The sequence below is a fragment of the Ostrea edulis genome, chromosome 5 (genome assembly GCF_947568905.1).
Source record: "Ostrea edulis chromosome 5, xbOstEdul1.1, whole genome shotgun sequence".
Lineage (NCBI taxonomy): Eukaryota > Metazoa > Mollusca > Bivalvia > Ostreida > Ostreidae > Ostrea > Ostrea edulis.
In genome coordinates this window covers 89875373-89900570 of record NC_079168.1, presented here as the reverse complement: position 1 = coordinate 89900570, position 25198 = coordinate 89875373, and the positions used below count along the sequence as shown (strand labels likewise).

Here is a 25198-nt window from a genome sequence, read left to right as displayed (position 1 = left end):
GTCCAGAAATAACAGAACTCACAGAACATGGAAATTATTATAATGGTTAGCTGACAAGACATGATCACAGAAATAATCTCGAGAAATATAAGCGATTTTACAGCATTTCTATGTCATCACTTCTAATACACTGAACTAGTATTGTTCCATATGCAACCAATTTCATTCACCCGGTTCTGTAAATGAATAATAAACACAATGATACAGAGGGGATAACTTTATTTCTGCTCTTTCTGGGCTTTTCTCATTTTCTGTAAGACAGCTTGCATTTCTTCCCTCTTTCTCTTGGCACGAATGTGTGATCCAAGCTGCAATACAAAAGTAACATTGTAGATTGTATCTGTGTAAAGATGGCTATCGATTTTAATAATTCAGTGGTTCACAATAACCTCAGTTATACTACAGGCAGATTAGATTCAGGCCACCTTTAAAAATAGCTTTTTTCTCTCTCTACCAACTCCATATCAAATGTCTCCATATGTATTAACCAAAACCTGTTTGTGGCTTACATGTTCTAGAAACCATGAAAACAGTGATACACACTCTATAAAACTTTGGATAAATTTGCAAAAACAGCTCTTTGAAAAAAATTGAGTTGGGGAAATTTTCAAGCAGTTGGGCAAGGGCTATAGCAATCATAATTTTAACACAGATTAGAAAACAATACTATTTTAGTACCCTTCTCTTGGCAAATTTGAGTGCTCTCTTGTCTTTCTGAATTCTCAGCAATTCCTGCATGCGCCTCTCATATGGAGTGAATCCAGTAATTTCCCTCACCAAATCTCTGACAAACCTTGCATGCTTTGTTAACGCCTGAAAGAAATGAAGATGATTTTTTGTATTCCAAACAAGACATATCCTGTCATAAAATAGTAGTGTCAATCTTAATGATGTAACCATCGATTGTGCACAGTCTTGTAATTCATTCACTTCTGATCTCCTATATTCTTACTTTTACTTTGATAACAATGTAGTTAACAGTACATACTACACACAAAAGGTCCAGCACAATCACTAGAATTAGTTGCACAGCCACCATGGCTAAAGAAAAAGGGTCATGAACACATTTTTTTTGGCCTTATCCCTCACAATACCAATTCAATGGTTTAAATTCTCCCTGGTTCAAAGACTATCATACTTGTAAAATTCATTTTACATAACAACCTTTGAAGCATAAAATTTTACAATATGAGCCAAAGTCCCAATCTAGAAGTAGAACCCAAATACTAAGGGGCCATGGTTTTACAATTCTGACCCCAGTGAGGCTTCATGCTTTCGGTAAACATAAAATATGTAGGTTTTTTAAAACCCTGTTTCAGACCTGTGATTCTTCCGTCGGAAGACAAAATCTCCCGAATTTGAGCCCCCCTTCCGTTCCTTCAGTTAAAATGTAAAATCTTCCGTCATTTCAAATTTTCAACAACACAAATTTTCTAAGCGCCATTTTTCGATATTGATAAGGAAAAACCCCGAGACAATCGAAAGTCGTCTATTTTTCTGTCACAGTGACTGCACAGGTAAACGTCAATTAACGAGGGTACAGTAATTACTGAAGCCATTTGAGGAGTTTATTTATGATTACACAGCAATTAGTGATAATAAACAATTAGTGGATGATTAAAAAGATTGTTTTTGGCACACGCTCTGGTGATTAGGAAGTGATACCGACAGTTGAAGTCGGACGATCTTTGATGCTGTTGAAAACTTGGTAAGGAGCAGGTGGGAAAAGAAAGTGGGCACTGAAGATGTTCGTAATATGTGTGGACAGAATGACACAATTGTATTAGAATGGATTATCTCTAACTGAACTGTATATTCAAAGATGGATACGGCAAGACGACGATGGGTGTGCACAGTTCGAATTTTCTCAATATTTATTTACACATGCATGTATAAATAGTACGTGGCCAAGTCTTGTAACATATATTTGTTCACTACACGATTCACTGAAGAAGAAAAAAACACGTTTTCAGATATGCAATGTAGTTCTTTTATGTGAGAACATGTTTTTTATACTATTTAGCTCACCAGTGCTGAAATCTCAAGTGAGCTTAAATTTGTTAGTAGGCCAAGATCTAACATGTTGGTCAACTTTTCTGAAAAGTGATAATTGTTATAACTTGTTATCTCTGTAATAAATATATAAATATAACAATTTTTTTCCTTTTAATTGTGGTTTTTAAGGTATTGACTTAAGAATTATCAATGTTCTTAACACAAAAAAGGAATTATCAATGTTCTCAACACAAAAAGGATCTGATGATTATGAACTCAGACACTTGTAACACAAAAAACTACTAGTAGCATGATTTCATTAGCCAATGAACACACAAAAACGGTAAAACAAAAATGTCGATAAAAAATCTCCAGTTATCAGACCAAAACTCCAGCTGAAAATTTTCAAATCTCCAGTTGTGGCATGACAGTTCTGTCACAGGTCTGCTGTTTACTCATGATCTTGTGCCACGCTGTCATACTCCAACTGATGGACCTGTATCATTTCAAAATGAGACTAAAACATTGCAGTGATGTGACTTATTGTGGTGAACTAATCCCCATATCGCACTTTGTAAACCAGCTTTGAAGATATGTTAATTACAGGCTTCTGAAATGCTTTAAAAAAAAATATATTGACAGTAAATTTTTTTGTAGATTCATTCTTTCCTCACTGGCCCAATGCATCATTTTAAGGTGAGAACATTAGGTCCCAGACCAACATATTTACAATTAATAAGCCTCTGTAATTCTTTCATTTGCAAATTATACTCAAAAGCTTCCACATTGTCCTAACATGACCTCCAGGTTCAGACAGCAAATAATCACAAACATTGAAACTACTAATGAAAAAACTCATCAGGTTATTTTGTATAATATAGTGTTTATATGACTTGTTAAAAATATCCTTCATATCAATCATCCTTGTGATATATTAAACCAGAATTATAGAGGTTTTATAGCAAAGTAAGGGTACTATGAGTTTTATGTAACTAGTGCAACACTTATTAATATAGCGTGAAATGTCCCTAAAATGTAGTTAACGGTAATGTGTCATAGCTGTCAGTATATGTTTTTGTAAGTTGCCAACATTGGTTATTGCAAAGAATACAAAATTATTCATTTAAAACTAAGATTTAAATTCTAGGCTAAACTTGTTGAGATATAAAGCATGGCAAACTCTGACAAGTATATCTATGACATACCTGCAACATGTAAATGTAACAGAATAACAGATTGGGAACACTTCCCCTATAGCGAGATCTCGCTAAAATGCGATTATCCCTCTTCAGCGAAAAAATAAACATTGCCATATAAGCATAGAGGTGTTTTGATTGAAAATAATGGCAAATTCCGTGCAATGCTGAACAAGTGTGACACACACTCAACATGAAGCAAATTGTCTTTAAGAAATTGACAAGTCAAGAAAATTCATATCAACATTGCTGCGTAAGAGGGAAAAAGACTGAAATCCAATACACATCGTGAATGTTTTTGTTTTGATTTCTATATTCGCAGAAGTATCAGACATTTTAGCACATTTTCTTTACATGTGAAACAAGAATAGATGTACTCCATGGGTGTTTTTCTCGGATGTACGGGATATAATTAGTCTCACTAAAGATGGAAAATTCCGTTTTCGCAAGAATATCTCGCTGTAGGGTAAGTGTTCTCAACACAAATTGATTTTTCAATCTTGTCCTACACCTTTTTATTGCAACAAAGCCCCATAAAACCTATAAAATTCTGGTTACAAATATCACCAAGATGATGAGTATAATAAAACAATTCATATGAACACCATATTATAAAAAAGGAAGCTATAGTTCTTTATATATTTTTTTAAAATCAGTGACTGTGTTAGCGCTAGCTGATAGCCACTTCAGCATGTGGCGAGATAATTTGATGCCTTGCAAAGGAGATTTTTCTACTTTCATTTCCGTTTTGTGCTTCGAACTTTTATTTAAATGTTTTTGTCATTTGGAAACTCTCATATGATACCGTTTAAATACATAATGACGGAGTCAGTCAAGTTTGAGAAGGTGACGGGTGAGGACGGGAGTTATAATCGGAATGTGTCGTATCAACTATTGAGTAACAAAATGGCACGGTTCTTAAAAAAAAACCCAGTGACCATGACCAATTGATTGATTGTAGATTGTTTAAAGTTGCGCTCGAGAATCTTTCACTGAAATGAAAACATGTTATACCATAATTGATAATTAAAGACCAGATGGAATGAATATTTTTTTTCGGAAAGAGAATTTTGATTTGTATACAACATAGCAAACCATGGGTATATTACGTGCAGACAATCATAGGTTCGAATTAATTTCCGGTTGGACGGCTCTCTACATTTCTCCTTTACTGTTACATTATCATAATTATTTCTCAAAATTGAAGGGGTTTAATGACATTACAATACACCCACTTTATTATTCTCTTTAGAGAAGTTGAGAGGCATAGCCTACATCGACTTCTCTTCGCAAGCATTCATATTTTGATTCTGGAAAACGTGTAAATGCCGGAGTCGGTGACAGTTTATGCTTCGACCGACGTTTCGACTCGGATGTGCCTGGATTTACGCAATAGACAAGTTGTTTTCAAACATTTAACAGTAATGCTCAAAACTGTCACAAAGAAATCAACACTTACTTGCTTTTAATCCATTTTCAACATGTTCCCTGTCCCAGGTTTACGTTAACTGGTCTTGGGAGCTGTCACAATTGGGGATCAGTTAAGAGAAAAGCAGGCTGACGTAATCAAAGTTGTGATTTAAACCCGGGACAGGGGCATGTTGAAAATGGATTAAAAGCAAGTAAGTGTTGATTTCTTTGTGACAGTTTTGAGCATTACTGTTAAATGTTTGAAAACAACTTGTCTATTGCGTAAATCCAGGCACATCCGAGTCGAAACGTCGGTCGAAGCATAAACTGTCACCGACTCCGGCATTTACACGTTTTCCAGAATCAAAATATGAATGCTTGCGAAGAGAAGTCGATGTAGGCTATGCCTCTCTACTTCTCTAAAGAGAATACCACTTTATATGCTTTATATCAGCCGTGCACTAAGGCCAAGGGGTTAGGCAATATAGTTGAGAATCTAATAGTAAATGGTATTTTGTTAGTAAATTTGTTAGAGTACATGACTTTTTCTTACAAACACTGTAAACAGGTTCCCGTCTTGAAATAGTGTGTTTTCACTATTTTTCCCCCTTTTTATTTTTGACAACCCTCAGATAGTGATGAAATTCAGTGTGTTTTGCAAATAAAAATCTTTTGAATCTTTTTTTTCTCTCGCTTAGTGTGGCTAAAGAAAATGAAAAGTGACTAATGAAAATTGGACCCAATTAGCCACAGTGGCTAGAGATATTTCTACACTAGTGCTAACTAACACAGTGACTAGAGATAATTCTACACTAGTGCTAACACAGAGTGGCTAGAGATAATTCTACACTAGTGATAACACAGTGGCTAGAGATAATTCTACACTAGTGCTAACAGAGTGGCTAGAGATAATTCTACACTAGTGCTAGTTAACACAGTGACTAGAGATAATTCTACACTAGTGCTAACTAACACAGTGACTAGAGATAATTCTACACTAGGGCTAACACAGAGTGGCTAGAGATAATTCTACACTAGTGCTAACAGTGGCTAGAGATAATTCTACGCTAGTGCTAACAGAGTGGCTAGAGATAATTCTACACTAGTGCTAGCTAACACAGTGACTAGAGATAATTCTATACTAGTGCTAGCTAACACAGTGACTAGAGATAATTCTACACTAGTGCTAACACACAGTGGCTAGAGATAATTCTACACTAATGCTAACACAGAGTGGCTAGAGATAATTCTACACTAGTGCTAGCTAACACAGTGACTAGAGATAATTCTACACTAGTGCTAACACAGAGTGGCTAGAGATAATTCTACACTAGTGCTAGCTAACACAGTGACTAGAGATAATTCTACACTAGTGCTAACACAGAGTGGCTAGAGATAATTCTACACTAGTGCTAACAGAGTGGCTAGAGATAATTCTACACTGGTGCTAACACAGAGTGGCTAGAGATAATTCTACACTAGTGCCAACACAGAGTGCAAAAACATACCCCCTTCCTTCTTGTAGGCCTTGTTTTTCTGCCATCCTTCAAAAGAATAGACTTGTGGCCCTTGTTGAGGCCAATAGCCATATTATACTTGATACCCATGACTGCTGTAAAAGAAAAAAAACAAACTCCTATTAAAACATCATAAGAGAGGGTATGTAGAGTTAATATACATATACTCTCAACACATTCTCAAAAAATTGAACACACAAGTCCAAGTTTTTAGGGATCAATTTCATAAGAGAGGGTATGTAGAATTAATTGAATATCTATAGTTTCAACATAGTTCCTTCACGTCATTTCAATATCGAGCACCTTCCCGTCATACATGTTTCATTTTAGAGGCAATTCGAGTTATTTCATGGACAATTTTATGATTTAGAACTCCTATAGAGTATTATAACCCATAAATATTTCCATTACCAAATGCATAGTCTTCCTGTTAATAATAGTTAATACTATTGCTTTATTTCCCCACATTGTACTATCAGTGCTTCAAAACCTTAACATTTTGATGTCTACATTTCCAAGCTCGCGTTTATTAAGGTAAACATGGTATGTATTTAAGGCATTTTCCCCACTTTCCTATCCTTATATATGAACAAATCTGATAATAGTGTCTTAGCTAATTGTTAAAGCTTCATGATTTAAAAAACTTTGAGCCTGGAATCGTTTAGACACATTCAGATTGAAAAGATTTTCATCGGAGTAAGGAAAAGTTTACCGATTGACAGTGGGCAAAACCGGAAAAGGAAGTAGAGTTGTCTCGCCGTAGTTAATTGCGCCATCGCGCCAGTTATAAAATGGTAATTGTGCAGGGTCAGACGACTGATCAATTGATCACATTCTGATTGTTAGGAGCAGAGGAGATTAGAGATGAATGACTTCAGAAATATCTTGTAATACAGTTTCCAAAATGAATGCAAAAGGTCCCAGGTAATATCACCAGTGTGTACATACACCAGTGCAGGTTTACATCATGTAATACATGTAACGGCTGCACAATCAACGAGAACACCAATTATCACAGCGCCCACAGGTGTTTGTGTGTGGGGGTGGTGGGTGTGTGTGTGTTACATATGTGAATAACTGACATATGTAAATATACGTGCCCACTATTTAGATAATAGGGTAGTAAAAGGTAAGCGGTAAATGTAGTACGACAGAAACCCGAAAGTCCCAGATAACGATTTTTGCATGATTTCTCTCTTAATAGTCGATAGAATGACATCAAACTTACTGTGATAACTGTTTGTGACCTATTAAACAAGAATGATATAACTTTTTCTGGGAATTCTGTAAACCAGAGTTTTCAGATACCAAAAAGCGGTAAATCTAGTACGTTTTATAAACCCGAACACGGTCGCCGATCTTTTGATCTATCGAAAGTCCGCGTTTTAGCATTATAGACAATATACACGTATCAACACTTCGCATAAGTTATGTCCCTTGTCTGCCATCTCCCGGAAAAAATCGCATTTCCCTACGTTGGCCTTTGTAATTGTCCTATCTGTAGCTTTCAGTGATTCATTTTGAAAATGGTTATCATGAGTCCAGTGGACTCCCCTTGATTACAATAATGAGTCCCATGCTAAAATCAATGAGTCCAAATTTCATTATTTCAAACAAACAGCCTGACAATCACAGGTATAAACAAACCAAGTTAAGGAAGAAGCTTAGTGTTGTCACCCCCTTCTAGAGAATGAGTATTTCGCTTTTTATTACAAGCCATCATTTGCAGAAAATGCTTGTTCGTAGCTAGTTCATATTGCAAAATGATTTTCAGGTGCTTTAAGTTGAATGATGGAAGTTTTTATTCCTAGCTACTTTGTTCATGCCATTTAGTTTTTTTGTTCTGTGCAAATGCTGCAATAAATAATTTTTTCTCCATTTTCTTCATTTTTCTCTAATCTTAGCCAAGAATAAAGTGTAAGTCATTTTTGATGACATTTTTTTCACCTTTCGAATTTTCTCAACCTCTACTTCGTTTTCACTTTCAGGACTGACGTTTGATTTCGGGGACTCCGCGGTTGTTTTTTACGTGTATATAGTTACTGACAATATTATCATTCATATCACTTTGCAAAACTGTTGTTAACTTTCCCTGATTAGGAAGTTTTAAAACATACAAAATAAAAATTGGTGGAATCGGATTATATGCGAGGAAATTCTAGTTCCCAGTTTTGTTTACCCGCCGTAATGCCTTATATATCATTTGGTTTCATTGGTTAATGCAATGCGAGTTGACCAATGAAATATCAATATTCTTAATTTGGAATATCTTGGGTATGTAGTACGTTCTGGAGCTTAGATTTCATACTAATTACCGGGGGGGAAATGAAAACATTTTCATATAATTTTGAATGGTCATGCGTCTGCCGGGATGCACAGTTATTGAAATCATGCGTCCTGAGTAAATTCAATGCGTAATTTACGCAGGACGCACGCCAAAATGAATCACTGAGCTTTGGCATCTGTTATTTTTCCATCAATTGCAGTCAACTACAATATAGCTGCAGAACTGTAGCTCTCTGAAAAAATATTTTGACATAACAGAGAGCTACAGAGCCACCCCTTATAAAAACCTTCGATTTACGGCGCACAAAAAGCTGCGCACGGTTGAGGCCTTATATCGTATTCTTGAGTTGCTGTCTCATAAATTTAATATCAAAAAATTCTTAACATATTTTCCTACTATACGTGTGTCTAAACATACCTTCAAATATTCATTAAAGCCCCACACGACCTGAAAACTCCCAGCTTCAAATGATTTCGTTTGTTGACGTAGCCATGTTAGGTAGCCGGTCAATTCGAATCCTGGTTAATTTCCATACTTGCACAATAACGTCTAGATGTGAACTAATATCCCCACAAATATTTTGGCTAAATATTGGAAATTATATATCATCCCAGTGCCTTTAAATAATAATTATTCAAATAGCTAAACTCACGGCAATGCGTCTTTCATTAGTCTGGTCCGGTCTCCATCCCTGCCACATGAGTGTTAAGGACTTTAGTAGCATTTTCATGAATCAAGAGCTTATTTTACCTTTAGAAAAACTTTATTTTTTTTATTTCTATAAATTATTCGTATTGATAATAAATGAAGAGTGAATACATAACATATAACGAATTTTATGAATAGCTACCAACAACAACAGGGTACGAATTGACCGGCTACCTAACATGACTACATCAACAAACGAAATCATTTGAAACTGGGAGTTTTCAGGTCGTATGGGGCTTTAATGAATATTTGAAGGTATGTTTAGACACAAGTATAGTAGGAAAATATGTTCAGAATTTTTTGATATTAAATTTATGAGACAGCAACTCAAGAATACAACAATATAAGGCCTCAACCGTGCACAGCTTTTTGTGCGCCGTAAATCGAAGGTTTTTATAAGGGGTGGCTCTGTAGCTCTCTGTTATGTCAAAATATTTTTTCAGAGAGCTACAGTTCTGCAGCTAACTACAATAATGCCCCAGATTGGGGCAACCCATTAACTTGTATGAAAACTTGGTAATTGGCTAAAATTCAAAGTAATGACATCTTACATTTGGTAAGGTAAAGAAGGAAAACTTGGTTTTTCACCGATTGACCTTTGGATGACCCCCTCAAAGGGACGTAACTCGCGGCGAAGTGTTGATACGTGTATTGAATCAGACTGAGTTCTAAGGTAACTTAAATAAATCGCAATTGCATATATGGTGCATTTATATGCGCATTTTATTGTATCACCCTACATATTATTTGTAATTATGCATATGTAGTACATTTTGATATATATACACTATAAATAGTGTGCTTCTTTTTAAACTTCGGTTGTTGAAGCATATTCATTATTGAATAATTTTATAATTCAATTATTATTTTGATGCAGTGTAGGCTACTAATGCATACAAAGTGTGATTTAAAGTAATCATAGCTACATGAAATTTATATGTAATTTATTGAAGAGGAACGACAAATTTTAATATTATCATTCCATCATCAAGACGAGTAAGGACTGTACTATCATATTTCCCTTTTTTTTCTTAAAGGGACTGGTTCACGATTTTTGAACAAAACATTTTTTATTTTTGATGTTAAATATTAAAAGTATAACTCATTTAATGTTGACAACCAAAATTTTGACCTTCTGAATGCAAGAATAAAAGCTATATTTTAGCCTTTAATATGTGTTATGTAAACAAAGACTCGAGTCTTTTTATGTATACAAACAAACACGTGAAATATCAATTCTGTAATATAAAGCATCTTAATTTTGCATAGTTGAACATTTTAACTTTTAGATGTCACATTTTACCCGAAAAATGCTTGAAATGTGAAAGTTATAATAAACTTAGATAGATATCCATTTCTTTTGAAAATTTCGTGAACAATAACATACCGCAATCTTTGTTTACAAAACAAATAATGAACTCTCTAAAAGGAGCTTCTGTGATAATGCATAACGTTGATTTTTATGTGAAATCTTTTAAACATATTAGACAGTAGATATTGATCATTAAAAGTGAAAAATAAAATTTTGGGGAAAATCGTGAATCAGTCCCTTTAATCAAAATGACAAAATTTTTAAAAGCACACTTTTTGGGTTACATTATTTCTTTGCTTTCGGAGTTTAGATTTTTATTCAAAATAACATGAATGGGTGAATGGGGAAACCTTCGCATGGCCAGAGCTGGGCAACGGAATCAATGGTTAATGCTATAATCATGACTAATTACCGACAGACATCTTCAATTATCGTTTTACATGTACGCGTACACTGTTTAGGTACAAATTTATCAAACTAAGGGGACCTACTTGTTCCGATTAGAACAATATCACGATTACAAAATACAGCAGGTTTTATTATTCTGTTTTGTGGAAATAATGATAGAAACATAAAATGTAGTCTTAATCAATATTTTTTGCGTGAATAGGATTACTTAAAACCCAGTATTTACAAAGGGGCTGTGGAAATCGGTCAGTGTCTTCGACCGTGTTTGGGTTCCGACATTTATAAAACGTACTAGATTTACTGCTTTTTGGCAGGTGAAAACTCTGGTTTGGTACTTTTGTAGAAGAATTCTCAGAAAAAGTTTGTTTTTTATGTACCTAGGTTACAAACAGTAACCTCTGCAAATTATATGCTATTACATGCAGCATTAAGAGAGAAATCTCAAAAAAAAAAATCTCTATCCGGGACTTTCGGCTTTCTGGTTTCGGCCGTACTACATTTACCACTTACCGATAATAAGACCCAAGTACGCACTTTATCTATTTATTCAGAAACAAAGAAGTCGACACACAAAATGATAATCATTAATGAAGGGTATTGCCATTTCTTTCAATATGAATTATTATCCAAATTGATATGAATCGTTTCCCTCTTCCTATGAAGCTCCCGTGGAGATCTGGGTTGGAATAGGTCTTTAGTACCCCTAGCTTGTCCTGAGTTCAGTGACTGGGATAAGCAAATTGCTAAATTTATGTGACAATGGCATGTTACCAGCTAGTGTCAATGTGACATTTCTAAACTGAATGTGCCCTAGTGAAATTTTTATGCGACATTTAAAATGACAAGTCTGAGAGACCAGTAAATCAAAATCTAAACACTACTGATAGATGGTATTGCCATAGATAGATCTTTAGATTTCTTATTAACTCACTGAATAGTATACTGATACGGGCATATCTACAATACCATAATTGATAAAAGAAAACATTCACATTTTTATTTTGATTTGTTGTCTTCATGTTCAACAGCTTCGTCTACAGTGTTACTGGTTTGTCATTCTGGCAAAATTTAATAAAAGTTTGTCCTTTGTCAGGCTTTTTTATTTATTGATGGTATCTTTAGTCTGTGTGCATTATAATTACGATTTAACAGTATGATTAACCAATCAAATAACTTTTTACTGTTTGATTAGATACTGAGTTAATCAAAGTCATACTTGTGCCTAAATGACTGAAAGTTTTACTATTACAGAAGCACTACAGCAATCGATTTTTCAAGCATTAAATTGATTTACAAATGTAGATTAAGTGGGGGAACAGTTTAAAAGTTCGTATGTCTATGATGTTAGTGGGGGAAAAGCTCATGCTATGTATATCAATGATATTGCACAACAATGGTGCAGCATTTTCAATACCTATGCATCATTTTTTAATTCAATGTCACTATGGCACAGGGCACATGCTTATCCCAATCACTGCCTAAGAGGCAACTAAATGAGGCTGTCCTTTGGGTGAGACCACAAACACCGAGGCCCCATGTCACAGCAGGTGTGGCATGATAAAGAACCCTCCCTGCTCAAAGGCCATGAGCACTGAGAATTAGGTCTAAATTTTGCAGCCCTTCACCGGCAATGGTGATGTCTCCATCTGAGTGAAAAATTCTCGGGAGGGACTTTAAACAATATACAATCAATCTTCCTATGAATGAAGGGTCACTACTACGGTATTGTCTCACTCTGGTTAAAAAGCATGTGAAGTTGATTAAGTATATTCAATATTGCAGGACATTCAAATTTAAGAAGACTCTAAGCTTGAACAAACCAAGTAGATGTCTGAGTGAATTCAAAACCTTTCAAACTGGTGTTGATGAGTTTAGTGATGAAAACGATGATGGATGGATGACAACACGACCCTATTCCTGTAATGAGGACAGACAGAAAACACTCAATCCTGGTCGTAGCACTGCACCCACAAAGCCACAGCTGGAAAGCACAGGTACTGGTATGGCTGGCTTGCTAAAACAAATTCTTGAAGGCCCTTGAGTCATTAATACCCCAATAACATGGTGCATATTGTTTGATCAATATTCAGTTTCCGAGTCGCAGAATAGCAGTGTTGAAAATTAACCAGAGACTGAGTCTATGCCAAATGACACCAGTCTATGCCAATAATAATTGTGATAGACCAAATAGTGTATGCCTTTGTTTTGGGTTTAAAGCAATAGAGTTTTCCCAAAACTCGATGTCTGATAAACGATATGAGGAAAGAAGGACATTGTTATGGAAATTTAAAGAAAATATGCTTCTAAGTACATTTGAAGTAAATAAAAAAAATTTGCATTTGTTAATTTTTTTTCAATATTGCGGTCTATGCCAGTTCGATGAGGTCTATGTCATCTTGTTTTAACATAGACCTGTGGTCTTTGTGAAGGATATAAGCCAAAAACTGTTCATTCTGTGAGAGAAAGAACTGATCTCAGCCTATGGGGCCTCAAGTAGTTCTTTCTCTCACAGAATGGACAGTTTTAGGCTTATATCCTACTTAAAACATTACATCTTTTTTAAGAATGGACAGGCTTAGGTAAACCCATTGACAATGATATTTATGAATAAAACTATCTTTAGATAAACAGTCTTGTGTAGAAATTTGTTTCTTTGTTTAATTATTGGACAGTGCCATGCAAGTAATCAGGGGTATCTTGTACTGCAGGTTTTATATTCACTCACTCTGTAGTACTGAGCCACAACATGTCGTCCTCTGATGGGGAGAACATTTTCATTTTTGATGCTCAATCAAATTTAAGGATTTTAATGCAAGTATTGCGAATACTATTTTAATGAGTGTTATATTCTGGATATGAAGGTTGAGAAAATTATGGAGCCAAATTTTGATCTGAAAAGCATTGATTTTTAATATATTGGATGAGGAAATAATTAACGCCAGCCAAGAGAACCTAATACGCCCATCTTGAAGTTGTGAAATGAAGTGAAATTATTCATGAAAGCGAAAATAATAATTCAGAATTGGGATATGCTAATAAATAAAACATAAAAAAAGCGTTGTGAAGGAGTTTCGGAATGTGCCTCTGGATCCAGCAAAATTCAAATACAGCATGGAAATATGTATGTCAAATTTAAGTTTTAATGCGACATGATAATGGCCAATGGAATTTTAAAAATTGTGAATCTTAAAGTTTGAGCTGAGAATTCAACTAAGGGGAAATATTGGTATAGGTGTTTTAGTGATTTTTTCGATATCTATGTTGATTCTTACTTGTAGGGAATTTAAAATTAAATTTGTATCTCTTTGTCAAATGTATTGTCTTTCTCTTATTTTCAGCCTACCTGGGTTTACCTGGCACTGTCCAATAAGTTGACAATTACTGTCCATTATTTTTAAGAACAGACAGTATCTGTCCTTTATTAGAAATAATGGACAACAATTGTCAACTTACTGGACACCTACAGGTAGCCTTTTAACTACAAGTGGACTTTCTTCTATATAAAATCCAAAAAAGACAAAGGATTGCATAACAAAAATGTTTTAAACCAATTTCGAACACTGGAATAGATCTCCCCATTTGTTGAAATCTTTTGCATTGAGACACACAAATATAGAGCTGCAATGATGCAATGACCTCATGATACGATACATATCACGTTATTCAGTTCATGATACAATATGTATCATGTTGCTATCAATATCGAGATAATCATGAATAAAATAAAAAAACCAAAGTAATCATTTTTTAAATTGTTTATTTGCTTGAACATTACATATGTGTACATTAATTGACAAAATAATTGTGCATGTTTTCCTTTAAAATATTAATTTTTCCACTTATTCTGGATGGAAGGTAGATCTTTGAGCCCTGACAATATTTCCTGAACTAGAAAAGACACGTTCACTAGGAGTGGAAGTGGCCTGGATACAGAGCATTTAGCTGCAATAATGTAGCCCAATCCAATTTTTTTTTATTCTGACGTTTTCGGGATAGGGCTACAATTCCATAGGATCTCCGTAATGGTGCAAAATAATTTTATGAATAACCGATAATAAACTCTGTGTATTGGTCCCAAATGTTGTTTACACCAAAAGGAGTACCAACTTTGTGCTCGGGCATGTCTAATAAAGGTGTTTTTCATTAAATATAATGTACAGCATGCAAAATTCTTCGTCTGCTCCGCCATGCTTGTTATCGCGAGATCTCGTAGGTGGATCTAATGAAAAGCCTAAACATTGACAATCAGCGCGAAAATGTAGTTACTCGAGCCACTTCGACAAAGGAAAGAAAATCATATTGTTGCAGAAAGAATTTACACTCTGCTGTTCGGTTTTTAACTTGATATTAAATTCAAACCTTCTCAATACCGACGAAATAGCTTTCGCCTCCATACTTGTCCATTGATGTAAATACCACCTTATATGGCATATGCAAATGACTTGTCAACCGGAACTTGAAACTTCAGTACATCAAACATGGCGCATAAATATGAATCGAGAAACTGGGATTTATCGAAATTGTTGAAAACGGTAGAATAGAGCCTCACAAATCTAAAGTTGCAGGTTGTAAATTTATATATTGACTAAGAAACATAGAATATCATTTTATTTACGTAAAGAAAGTCAGGAAATGTTTAGAATGAGCGCAAATGTTGCGGGAGTGAATCACTCCCGCATTTGCACCATTACGGAGATCCTAAGGAGTTGTAGCCCTCTCCCTAAAAAAAAAAAAAAAAAAAAAATCAGAGAGGGCTACATTATTGCAGCTAAGAGCATTGACCTCGCTAATAAGATTCTACCACAGATACTATTCACTGGAATCCTGAATTTTCCAAAATAGAAGAAGTTTTCCAATAGCTTGTTTGTTGCTAAGACTTTGTGGTGCAATTAAGGAAGGCTCAACTTTAATAGAATATTTGAAGCACACCTGCGAGTGGGACAGTGGCTTATTTTCTGTCACAGAAATCTCTACATTTGTATGGAGGTGTTTTATCTGCATTACCATACTAGATATGCTGCCCGTTTTGTATGAAACATCAGTATCTCAATGTCCACATGTTGTGACATTTTACTTGCCATCTTTTTCAATATTTAAGAACCCCAAATAATCCCAAAACTGGAATTTGTGGGATAAATGAGGCTAATTCAAACTGCATTGCCATACTCTTCTTTGTCCGGAAGCCATTTTGAAATTATAAATTGGGAACTAAAAAGGATGATTGGGTTAATTACGGACCGACTGAACTTAACCGAGATACAGTTTCAATGCACTGTAAATCGAACCATAGTAAATTTGCCCATGAACCTCTTATTTAAATGATATTATTAGCTCACCTGAACTGAAGGTTCAAGTGAGCTATTCTGATCACATTTTGTCCGGCGTCCGTCTGTCTGTAAACTTTTCACATTTTCGACTTCTTCTCCAGAACCACTGGGCCAATTTCAACCTAACTTGGCCAAAAGCATCCTTGGGTGAAGGGCTTTCAAGTTTGTTCAAATGAAGGGCCATGTCCCTTTCAAAGGGGAGATAATCACAAAAATGCAAAAATAGGGTGGGGTCATTTAAAAATCTTCTTCTCAAGAACCAATGGGCCAGAAGAGCTGAAATTTACCTGAAAGCTTCCTGACATATTGCAGATTCAAGTTTGTTCAAATCATGGCCCCTGGTGGTAGGATGGGGCCACAAGGGGGGGATCAAAGTTTTACATACAAATATATAGGGAAAACTTTAAAAATCTTCTTCTCAAGAACCTCTAAGCCAGAAAAGCTGAGATTTACATGAAAGCTTCCTGACATAATGCAGATTCAAGTTTGTTCAAATCATGGGCCCCTGGGGTTGGATGGGGCCACAATAGGGGATCAAAGTTTTACATACAAATATATAGGAAAACTCTTCTTCTCAAGAACCACTGAGCCAGAAAAGCTGATTTTTACATGAAAACTTTCTGACATAATGCAGATTCAAGTTTGTTCAAATCATGGCCCCCGGGGGTTGGATGGGGCCACAATAGGGGATCAAAGTTTTACATACAAATATATATGACAAATCTTTAAAAATCTTCTTCTCAAGAACCACTGAGCCAGAAAAGCTGATTTTTACATGAAAACTTTCTGACATAGTGCAGATTCAAGTTTGTTCAAATCATGGCCCCCGGGGGTAGGATGGGGCCACAAGGGGGGGATCAAAGTTTTACATACAAATATATAGTTAAAATCTTTTTCTCAAGAACCACTGAGTCAGAAAAGCTGATATTTACAAGAAAACTTTCTGACATAGTGCAGATTCAAGTTTGTTCAAATCATGGCCCCCGGGGGGTAGGATGGGGCCACAAGTGGGGGGGGGGGGGGGTCAAAGTTTTACATACAAATATAGGAAAAAGCTTTAAAAATCTTCTTCTCAAGAACCATTGGGCCAAAGAAGTTGACATTTACATGAAAGCTTTCTGACATAGTGTAGATTCAAGTTTGCAAAGGGTAGTTTGGGCCATAATAGGGACTAAGGTTTTACATGCAAATATATATGGAAAGTCTTCAGATATGGGCCAAGGTGACTCAGGTGAGCGATGTGGCCCATGGGCCTCTTGTTATTTTTGTTACTATATGTAGCAGTATTTCAGGTATTTACTAAAGATTTGATATGTTTTTGCAGTCCTTACTACAAAGATAAATACAATTGAAACAAAAGCCTTTTCAAATGGAGGAAATAAAAAGGTAATGTGAAAAAAATTTCTTTCCTGGTATTTATGCTCATCAAATTGTGCAATTTCAATATTTGTTCTAGAAAAGAAGTGTTGAATATATGTACATGCATGTTATAAATAAGAAATTGTTACTGATAAAATAGTTTGAAATTTTCATATGGATATATTAAAGAGGAACATGCAGAACCTGTCAAATTTATCTCAAGTAATAGGAAAGCTTATCAAAACTGGCATTTTTAAGAACCAGACATGTGTTGCTTTAAATGAACATTCTTATTTTGAATGTACAAGTATTCTGGGAAGTATATGTATTTCAATCATTTAAAAGCCCCAGCAGACTTCCATCATGGCATTTGCACAGAAGAAGAAACCAGTTGCAGCGGTGGCTCCACACAGGTAGTCTACACACGATTTATTTTACTGCTTTAGTATGGAGCTTTAATAATCAGTGCATGTATCACACAGGTAGTCTACATGATTTATTTTACTGCTTTAGTACACAGCTTTAATAATCAGTGCATGTATCGCAGCTTAAGGTTATTCCCCATACCACATCTTGATATTGAAAAACCTACAAAATTCGCATGTATTTTGTCGAGGATGTATATTGACCAAATTCCCGAAGAAAAATATGTTCAGCGGCCTTTCCCAGAGTACAGCCACTTCTAAAAATAGAACACATCACTTTAAAACAAGCAGTCTTAACATACACACATTTTAAGGCACTATCTGTATCTAAACGATAGAAATATGTTTCTTTCATATGAATTAAAGAAAATGTATTACATTTGACTGTTTTCAATAATTTTTCATCTACTGAACCATGCTCTTGGTTTCTAGGTGATGAAAATGTGCGTATAGTAGTCAAATTTTGATTAACCATAGCTTACTATATCCGGAAATTTGTGTTATCAAAAACTTTCAGATTTTTGAAACATTTCAATTTGTTTTACCTTTACACTCCAGCAATCATTTGACCTAAGAAGTAGATAGGGTATCGGATAATTTGAGAGCCCAATGACCCCATCTAGGTTAAAAACCTTGAAAAAACGCATATTGGAAAATGGTGTCTAAAACTCCTATCTCTGCAAACATGTTTCATTCACCATTTACATTACTAAATTACCATTTCAAGAAATATCACAGGCTAGTTTTTGAAAAACAGTTAAAAACATTAAAGCTTCAAATAACTAAAAACCAGTTTCATTGATTGGCGTAAGCTTTAGGGATCGGGCTTGAAGTTAGAAAAATCCTAACTTTACTATGGAGCTTAGCCTACGTCACACGAACACTGACATGACGTAACAATAGATGAAAAAATTAAATTATGTCATCAGATCTAGTTGGAACAAAGTAATGTAGATCAGACTGATTTTTACAATTTTAACTTTCATTCAGAGAATGCTAACCTATGCTCAAGTTACAAATTTTTGGAAATTCATATATTTAAAAACACCCGAATTCTGCATTCCTCGCCCCTTTGGTAATTTTTAGTTCCTGGTAGTTTTTAACAATATGATACAGCCATGCGATGTGAGTGTTAATGACATGTAACTATCACGTACATTCCGAGACGTTTTAATAAAAACATCAGTGAAGGTCAGGTCCAGCCAGAAAAGGGTTTTTGATAAAAGAAAATTACATTACAACACCCATGATCCATACTGTACGTACAATAACACAAACGTACGACACCTAGGCCTAGAGATATAGGGCCTAAATATAAATCTGTGAGCGTATGATCTAAATTGAACACCCTGAAATGATTAGACACAACAGAGATAACATGTACATTTATTATGGATTGGGGGGGGGGGGGGGGGGGGGGCTCGAAACGATTTTTGTAAATAAATATAAATATAAAAAAACTATACACCTGTTAATGGACTTGATTTTTACCTGAAGAACACCTGAGAAAAATCATACATCTGTTAATGCACTTGTTCTTTACCTGAAGGTCGCCTGAGAAAACTGGAGAGGAGGGTGGGACGAAGAGAAAGCGGTTGCCAGGGAACACCGTCATTAGTATTCTGGATGATGATGATGATGATGAATTTCTTGAAGATTTTGAAATACCTAGTATGATTTGTATATCTGAGAATTTTCAATACTTTAATTTACGCTATCAACTTTACTGGAAAGTCTCATCAAACCTAAGATGAATCTTGAGGGGGTGTTGGGTGGTGTTCATATGCTTTTGTATGCTTTGTAATTTGAATGAAGAATTCTGCTTTTTCCCTATAGCAACTCAAGTGGCACTAAACAGAAGTTTGAATTCAACCAATAGCAAGAAGGTACATATGATTTTGTTTTGAGTTGATTGTGCTCTGGATGTTTTTCTCCATTTCTCTGAGATAATTTATATAACTGTATCACAGGACTTACAAAGGAAGTCTTTAAACCTAAACAGCACCACTGAAGCAGAGAGACAGGTCATGGATGCCTCAGGGGTAATTTTGTAAATGTATTTACATCTTCCTGAATGCAGTTAGCTTGTCCTTTATCTTTATAATCCCCACATGATGAATTTGCATTCTTGAGTGTCATATGCTACGAGTCACAAGGGAGAGTACTGTGTTCTGCCTGTGTTTTCTCTCACAACAAAGCTGCAGTGGACATAGGAACATGACATTACATGTGTTTGGATAATTGTGGACACTACATATATTTAAAGAATACCATTTTAACTACAGTACTTGGTACAGAGATGGCTAGTGGAGGGAAGAAGATTTCCAATATTTTCTGGGTTTAACTTACATAAGGACATAAACATGTTGTTGACACTATTCTAGAATTCAGTCTCGTGTTTCAAAGATGGTCAACAAAGAAAAAGATCCTTATTTGTTTCTGGGTCAAAAGCATAATTTAGGGTCATAAGCAGTAACATCCAGTGTAATAATGTTTTGAGATGACCTTTCCAAATTTTAATTTCTTGTTTGCTATAGATGTGAAATTGATAGAGTTACAATGTTATGAATGCCATAATAGGGTGTACCATGCACAATTGTAGTCTCGTACTTGATACAGAAATGACAAGTAGAAAGATTCCTCCTATTCATTGTGGGTCAAAGGGAAAGGGGTATGAATAGTAATTCACTTCAACAGTTTTGTGAACACTATATCCAGTGGGGGTGGGGTGGGGTGGGGTGGGGTGGGGTGGGGGTTCTACCTAATATGGCAGATACCCATTCAAATGGGCAAAATAGAATAAAATTGGAATTTTCTTTAGTGTCAACAAATTGGATTTAAAATGAACATAAAATAAACCATACTTTAAAAGCACAAGTATATATTGTTTACAATTTTACAAATGCGGACCATTTTATTGACCTCTGCATCTATTTAAGAGGCAGTGAAGAAATTAGTTAACTTGTATAACATTTCATACAAAGTGAATACATATTATGCAGAATGGATTTCTTGTGGAGTTTGTGTTATGGTTTTCCAGAACAAATATTCTTTATCTGTATGTAGATGACAGATTTGTTTGGAAACAGCGATTCAGATGACGAGAGTCCTATGGTGACTAAGCGACGTCGAACTCTTGAAGATCAATCTCCCAACTGGAACTCAACTGGGATGGGTAAGAATGTGTAAAAGACTAGTTGTAAATAATCTTATGCTATGAAAATTCCTCAGATACTTTTACCTTTGATATATGTCTAATAAACTCTCAAAATCATATACACTTCCAACTTTTCCAAAGATTTTATACAAAATATATTTAATATAGTTTTCACAAATTCTGTAGGATACAGTGTTTAATCTTTTTGACTCCAACAAATCTTGATCTTTAAGCAATAAATCTAAATTTGCATGATCATTTAATCGAAGATGGGTTCTGCATATTTTTATACGCCCGTCATTAGACGGAACGTTTTATTTTATGGCACTGTCCGTGCGTCTGTCTGGCTGGCTGTCCGTCTGTCCTGGGTCATGTTTTCCGGACTTTTCCGTAACGGATGCATGTACAACTTTGAAATTTGGTCACAATATCTCCCTCAAGAATTGTAAGAGTGAGTTTGCATTTCAGCAGGATTGGTCCATCCTTGACCTACTTTTGGACTAAAAATAGGTCAGACAGTTTTCTGGGCTTTTTTCGTTACAGATAGATATTGCCCTGAAATTTACACATAAGCTTCCTTTCAGAGGAATACAAGTTCAGTTTGCATTTCAGCTGGATTGGTCCGTCCGTCCGTGACCTACATGAGGACTAAAAGTAGGTCAAACAGTTTTCCGTGCTTTTTTTCATTATGGATACAGATATTGCTTTGAAATTTAGTCACAACCTCCCTTTCAGAGATACATAATCAGTTCACATTTCAAACATTTCAACTTAATTGGTGCACCATGACCTACTTTAGGGCTAAAAGTAGATCAAATTGTTTCCTGGACTTTTTATCATCATAGATAGATATTGCACCGACATTTTGTCACAACCTCACTCTCAAAGAAATACATAATCACTTCACATGTCAGAGTCAGATGGATTGGTTCACCATGACCCACTATAAGGATTTTCTATTCAGAATGTGTGTTGTATCAATTCAGAGTGCACAATATGCTTCCAGGTTGAATTTTGCTGTCTGACGGGCGTATATTGTTCCGTATGCAGTACTCTTGTTAAAGGATATAGTAATATTTTCATGCCCCCCCCCCCCCCCCCCCCCCCCCTCCTTCAAAGAAGAGGGGCATATTGGTTTGCATCTGTCGGTCGGTAGACCACATGTTGTCCACTCAATATCTTAGGAACCATTCATTTGATCGTAATGATATTTCATATGTGGGTTGGTTATGTGTAGAAGAGGACCCCTATTGTTTTTCAGGTTAAAAGGTCAAGGGTCAATCTACTCTGGACATAGAAAGACACTGTCCACTCAATATCTTGAGAACCCTTCGCTTGACAGACATCAAACTTGGTACACTGGTACATCCCAAGGAGTAGATGACCCCTGTAGATTTTGAGGTCACATGGTCAATGGTCAAGGGTCAAACTGGACATAGGAATATACTGTCCGCTCAGTATCTTGAAACCCCTTTGTCTGTCAGACATCAAATTTAGTATACTGGTACATCTTCAGGAGAAGATGACCCCTGTTGATTTTGAGGTCACATGGTCAAAGGTCAGTGGTTAAACTGGACATAGTAGTATATTGTCTCCTATAATTTAAGAGTTATTTGCTTGATTGACACCAAACTTGGTACACTGGTACAGCATAGGGAATAGATGACCCCTATTGATTTTTAGGTAACATGTTCAATCGACTCCTGACATAGGAAGATATTGTCTGCTCATTATTTTGCATTGGTGATACTACTTACTATTAATTAAATTATGCATGTGTATAACCCTTTTCAATTTTGCACCATGGGGGGAATATATGTTTTACAAACATCTCTTTTTTTTCTGAATCACTTGAATCATAGACAATAAAGAATACAAAGCCATTAAAATGAGTTAATGACACCAGACAATATTTGGCAAATTTGCTTCATACATTCAGTGAAAAGAAGAAAATGTAACAAGTTTGTTAATTACATGTATGTTGCACTGGTTTTTGTTTTTTGTAGCAAAATGTGCTACATTTTCAAATGAAAGTTCCTTTTGTCAACCTGAAGTGAGACTTAAACCTTCTGAGAGCATCATTAGACCAAAATCACAGACTGCATCCAAGCCTAAGTCCCAGGAAAGCACTCATGGAAGACCAGTGTCTCACCAAGTCCTACAGGCACAGAATGAACAGGATAACCTTAACAAATCTAGTCAACAGTCGGCAGATGTGAAGGTAAAAACTATAAATGAATGGTTATAATTAGATAAATGAAAGACTAGGAACCTCTACATTACAAATGATGTTCAGTTGTACCATGGTAATAATTGAAGTTGACAGGACTAAAAAAAAAACAACTAAGTTTGAGATATCCGGATGTTAGAAATATCCAAAGTTAAGGTCCATTATGACTTTGTTTTGATTAATGTTTTTCATACAGTGAATACTAGTTTACCTTGTATAGTATGCTAAAATTTGCATGTATTTCACCTATAATATTTATTAGCAAAATTGTAAATACATGTATTGGTGATAAAGGAAAAATTTGAAGCATTTGTTTGACTCTGAGTTTCTTAAAAATATCATAAAAGAAAAATCCGGATAGAAACGGTTGTTGAAATTGGTCCTTCATGTAAGCGTTTGTATGATTCTGAGTGCAAGTTTAAGAAAAGCAAATAGTGCATCACCACTTAAAATGGATACGATATGATCATGGTTTGTTAATCACCACTTGCTAAGATTTTCGAATGTCCACTATTCTTACTCACTATTTTTCAAATGTATTTGCATTTTGTGAGTATTTCTTGCTAATTTTGAGCCATGTGTATTCAATCATTCTTCGTGTCCGCATCTACCGATAACAATCGGTAAATTTATTTTTTTTTATGTTAATTACCGCACTAACCCAATGTTTTATATTTATGCAAATGCAGAGCCAAATGCTCATACAACTCTTCACCATTTGTTGATTAAAATATCTAAACAGATTCAGTCAATTCCTACATCATAATTATTGCTTGGGCTTTGATCTTAAATATTCACAAGGTTTTTAAAGGTCTTGATTTCGAGGGCCTGGGCCTTTTCAATTGGAAAAAATAGCTATATTTTGAAAAATTTTCCATGGATAAAAGAATGGGGAGAAAACCAAATCAGTGCATTAAGAATAATTGGACTCCTTCTAACTTACATTTTGGTCAAAGCTTACCTCACCTAAATAAGCAGAGGCCAAAAAATTAGGTTTACTGAACAATTTTGAAGCAAAAATTGTAATCTGTGGGCCTTTGATGATTAATGAAGAATAAGGCTACCCTACTTTGATTTGTTGTCATTGTTTGGGAATTTTAAAGCAAAAATTTGGAAAAATACCTACTTTTTTGCATTGGGAATGGGGCCTTATTTCATCCCCATAAAGACTCTAAAAAAATCCGATTCAAGCTTAATTTTTCCTCATTTCCCGATAATTGTTCACTACCAGGGCAGATACAAAACACGTCTGGGGTAAATTGTTAAATAAACAGTGGGGTACCGGTGTACATACCGGTGACATGTAATTAAATTGTACATAGGAGTAATTTATTTCAAAGACAAAAAAAGGTACATCCGATATTACTTGCTTAACAACTAACAAGCCAGCGATTTAGAATTCATAACTAAAGACCAGGCAGATATTTCTGAATTTATTTTAAAAAAATTCTGAAGGTACGCATATACACTGTACTTCCCAATTTTTCTAAGTTGCAAGAAAATTAATCCACAGGAACGTATATTAAATAAAAACAAATAATGAAGAAAAATGAATTTATTTCTTTTCTGGCCTACTTACCGGCCATTCACTACCTTACTGTCATATCACAGGCACTTGACATTTTATCGCAATTCACCTTTGAATTAGAACGCTTTGGCCGATATAGTATTGCGTTGTGTGACGACACAATTGAATCTGTTTGTAATACAATTGCGAAATGCAACAGAAACTCTCATTGGTCCATATGTATAAGTCCGCCCAAATTCCCTTATACGGGAGTAGTCAGCATTTGAAAACATGACGGCCAGATGCTAGATGGAAAAAAAACTTCAAAGGAAGAAAGAGAAAAAGTTGTATTCTTGTGTT

The 25198-nt window shown here is 35.2% G+C and overlaps 2 protein-coding genes across 4 annotated transcripts in view; one reads left to right on the top strand and one right to left on the bottom strand.

Annotated features, from left to right (window-relative positions):
- Positions 1 to 202: 202 nt before the first annotated feature.
- LOC125652525 (60S ribosomal protein L36-like) lies at positions 203 to 6961 on the bottom strand. Its single transcript, XM_056139243.1, has 4 exons — positions 6831 to 6961; positions 6110 to 6213; positions 679 to 813; positions 203 to 308 (listed from the first exon to the last, which is right to left on the bottom strand). The coding sequence occupies exons 1-4, from the start codon at positions 6892 to 6894 to the stop codon at positions 219 to 221; spliced, it is 393 nt and encodes a 130-aa protein (XP_055995218.1). The 5' UTR covers positions 6895 to 6961; the 3' UTR covers positions 203 to 218.
- Positions 6905 to 25198, top strand: part of LOC125652522 (recQ-like DNA helicase BLM) — a 44716-nt gene continuing 26422 nt past the window's right edge. The window contains exons 1-9 of one of the 3 annotated variants that reach the window (XM_048881808.2): positions 6905 to 7042; positions 12616 to 12827; positions 17485 to 17546; positions 17865 to 17932; positions 19494 to 19615; positions 19781 to 19830; positions 19915 to 19986; positions 21011 to 21119; positions 23108 to 23322. In XM_048881808.2, the coding sequence (XP_048737765.2) occupies positions 6987 to 7042; positions 12616 to 12827; positions 17485 to 17546; positions 17865 to 17932; positions 19494 to 19615; positions 19781 to 19830; positions 19915 to 19986; positions 21011 to 21119; positions 23108 to 23322 (966 nt within the window). In that variant the 5' untranslated portion in view covers positions 6905 to 6986. Of the gene's footprint in view, positions 7043 to 12615; positions 12828 to 17484; positions 17547 to 17864; positions 17933 to 19493; positions 19616 to 19780; positions 19831 to 19914; positions 19987 to 21010; positions 21120 to 21724; positions 21756 to 23107; positions 23323 to 25198 lie in introns of those variants that run through there. The other 2 variants (XM_048881809.2, XM_048881810.2) reach the window with 2 other exon arrangements.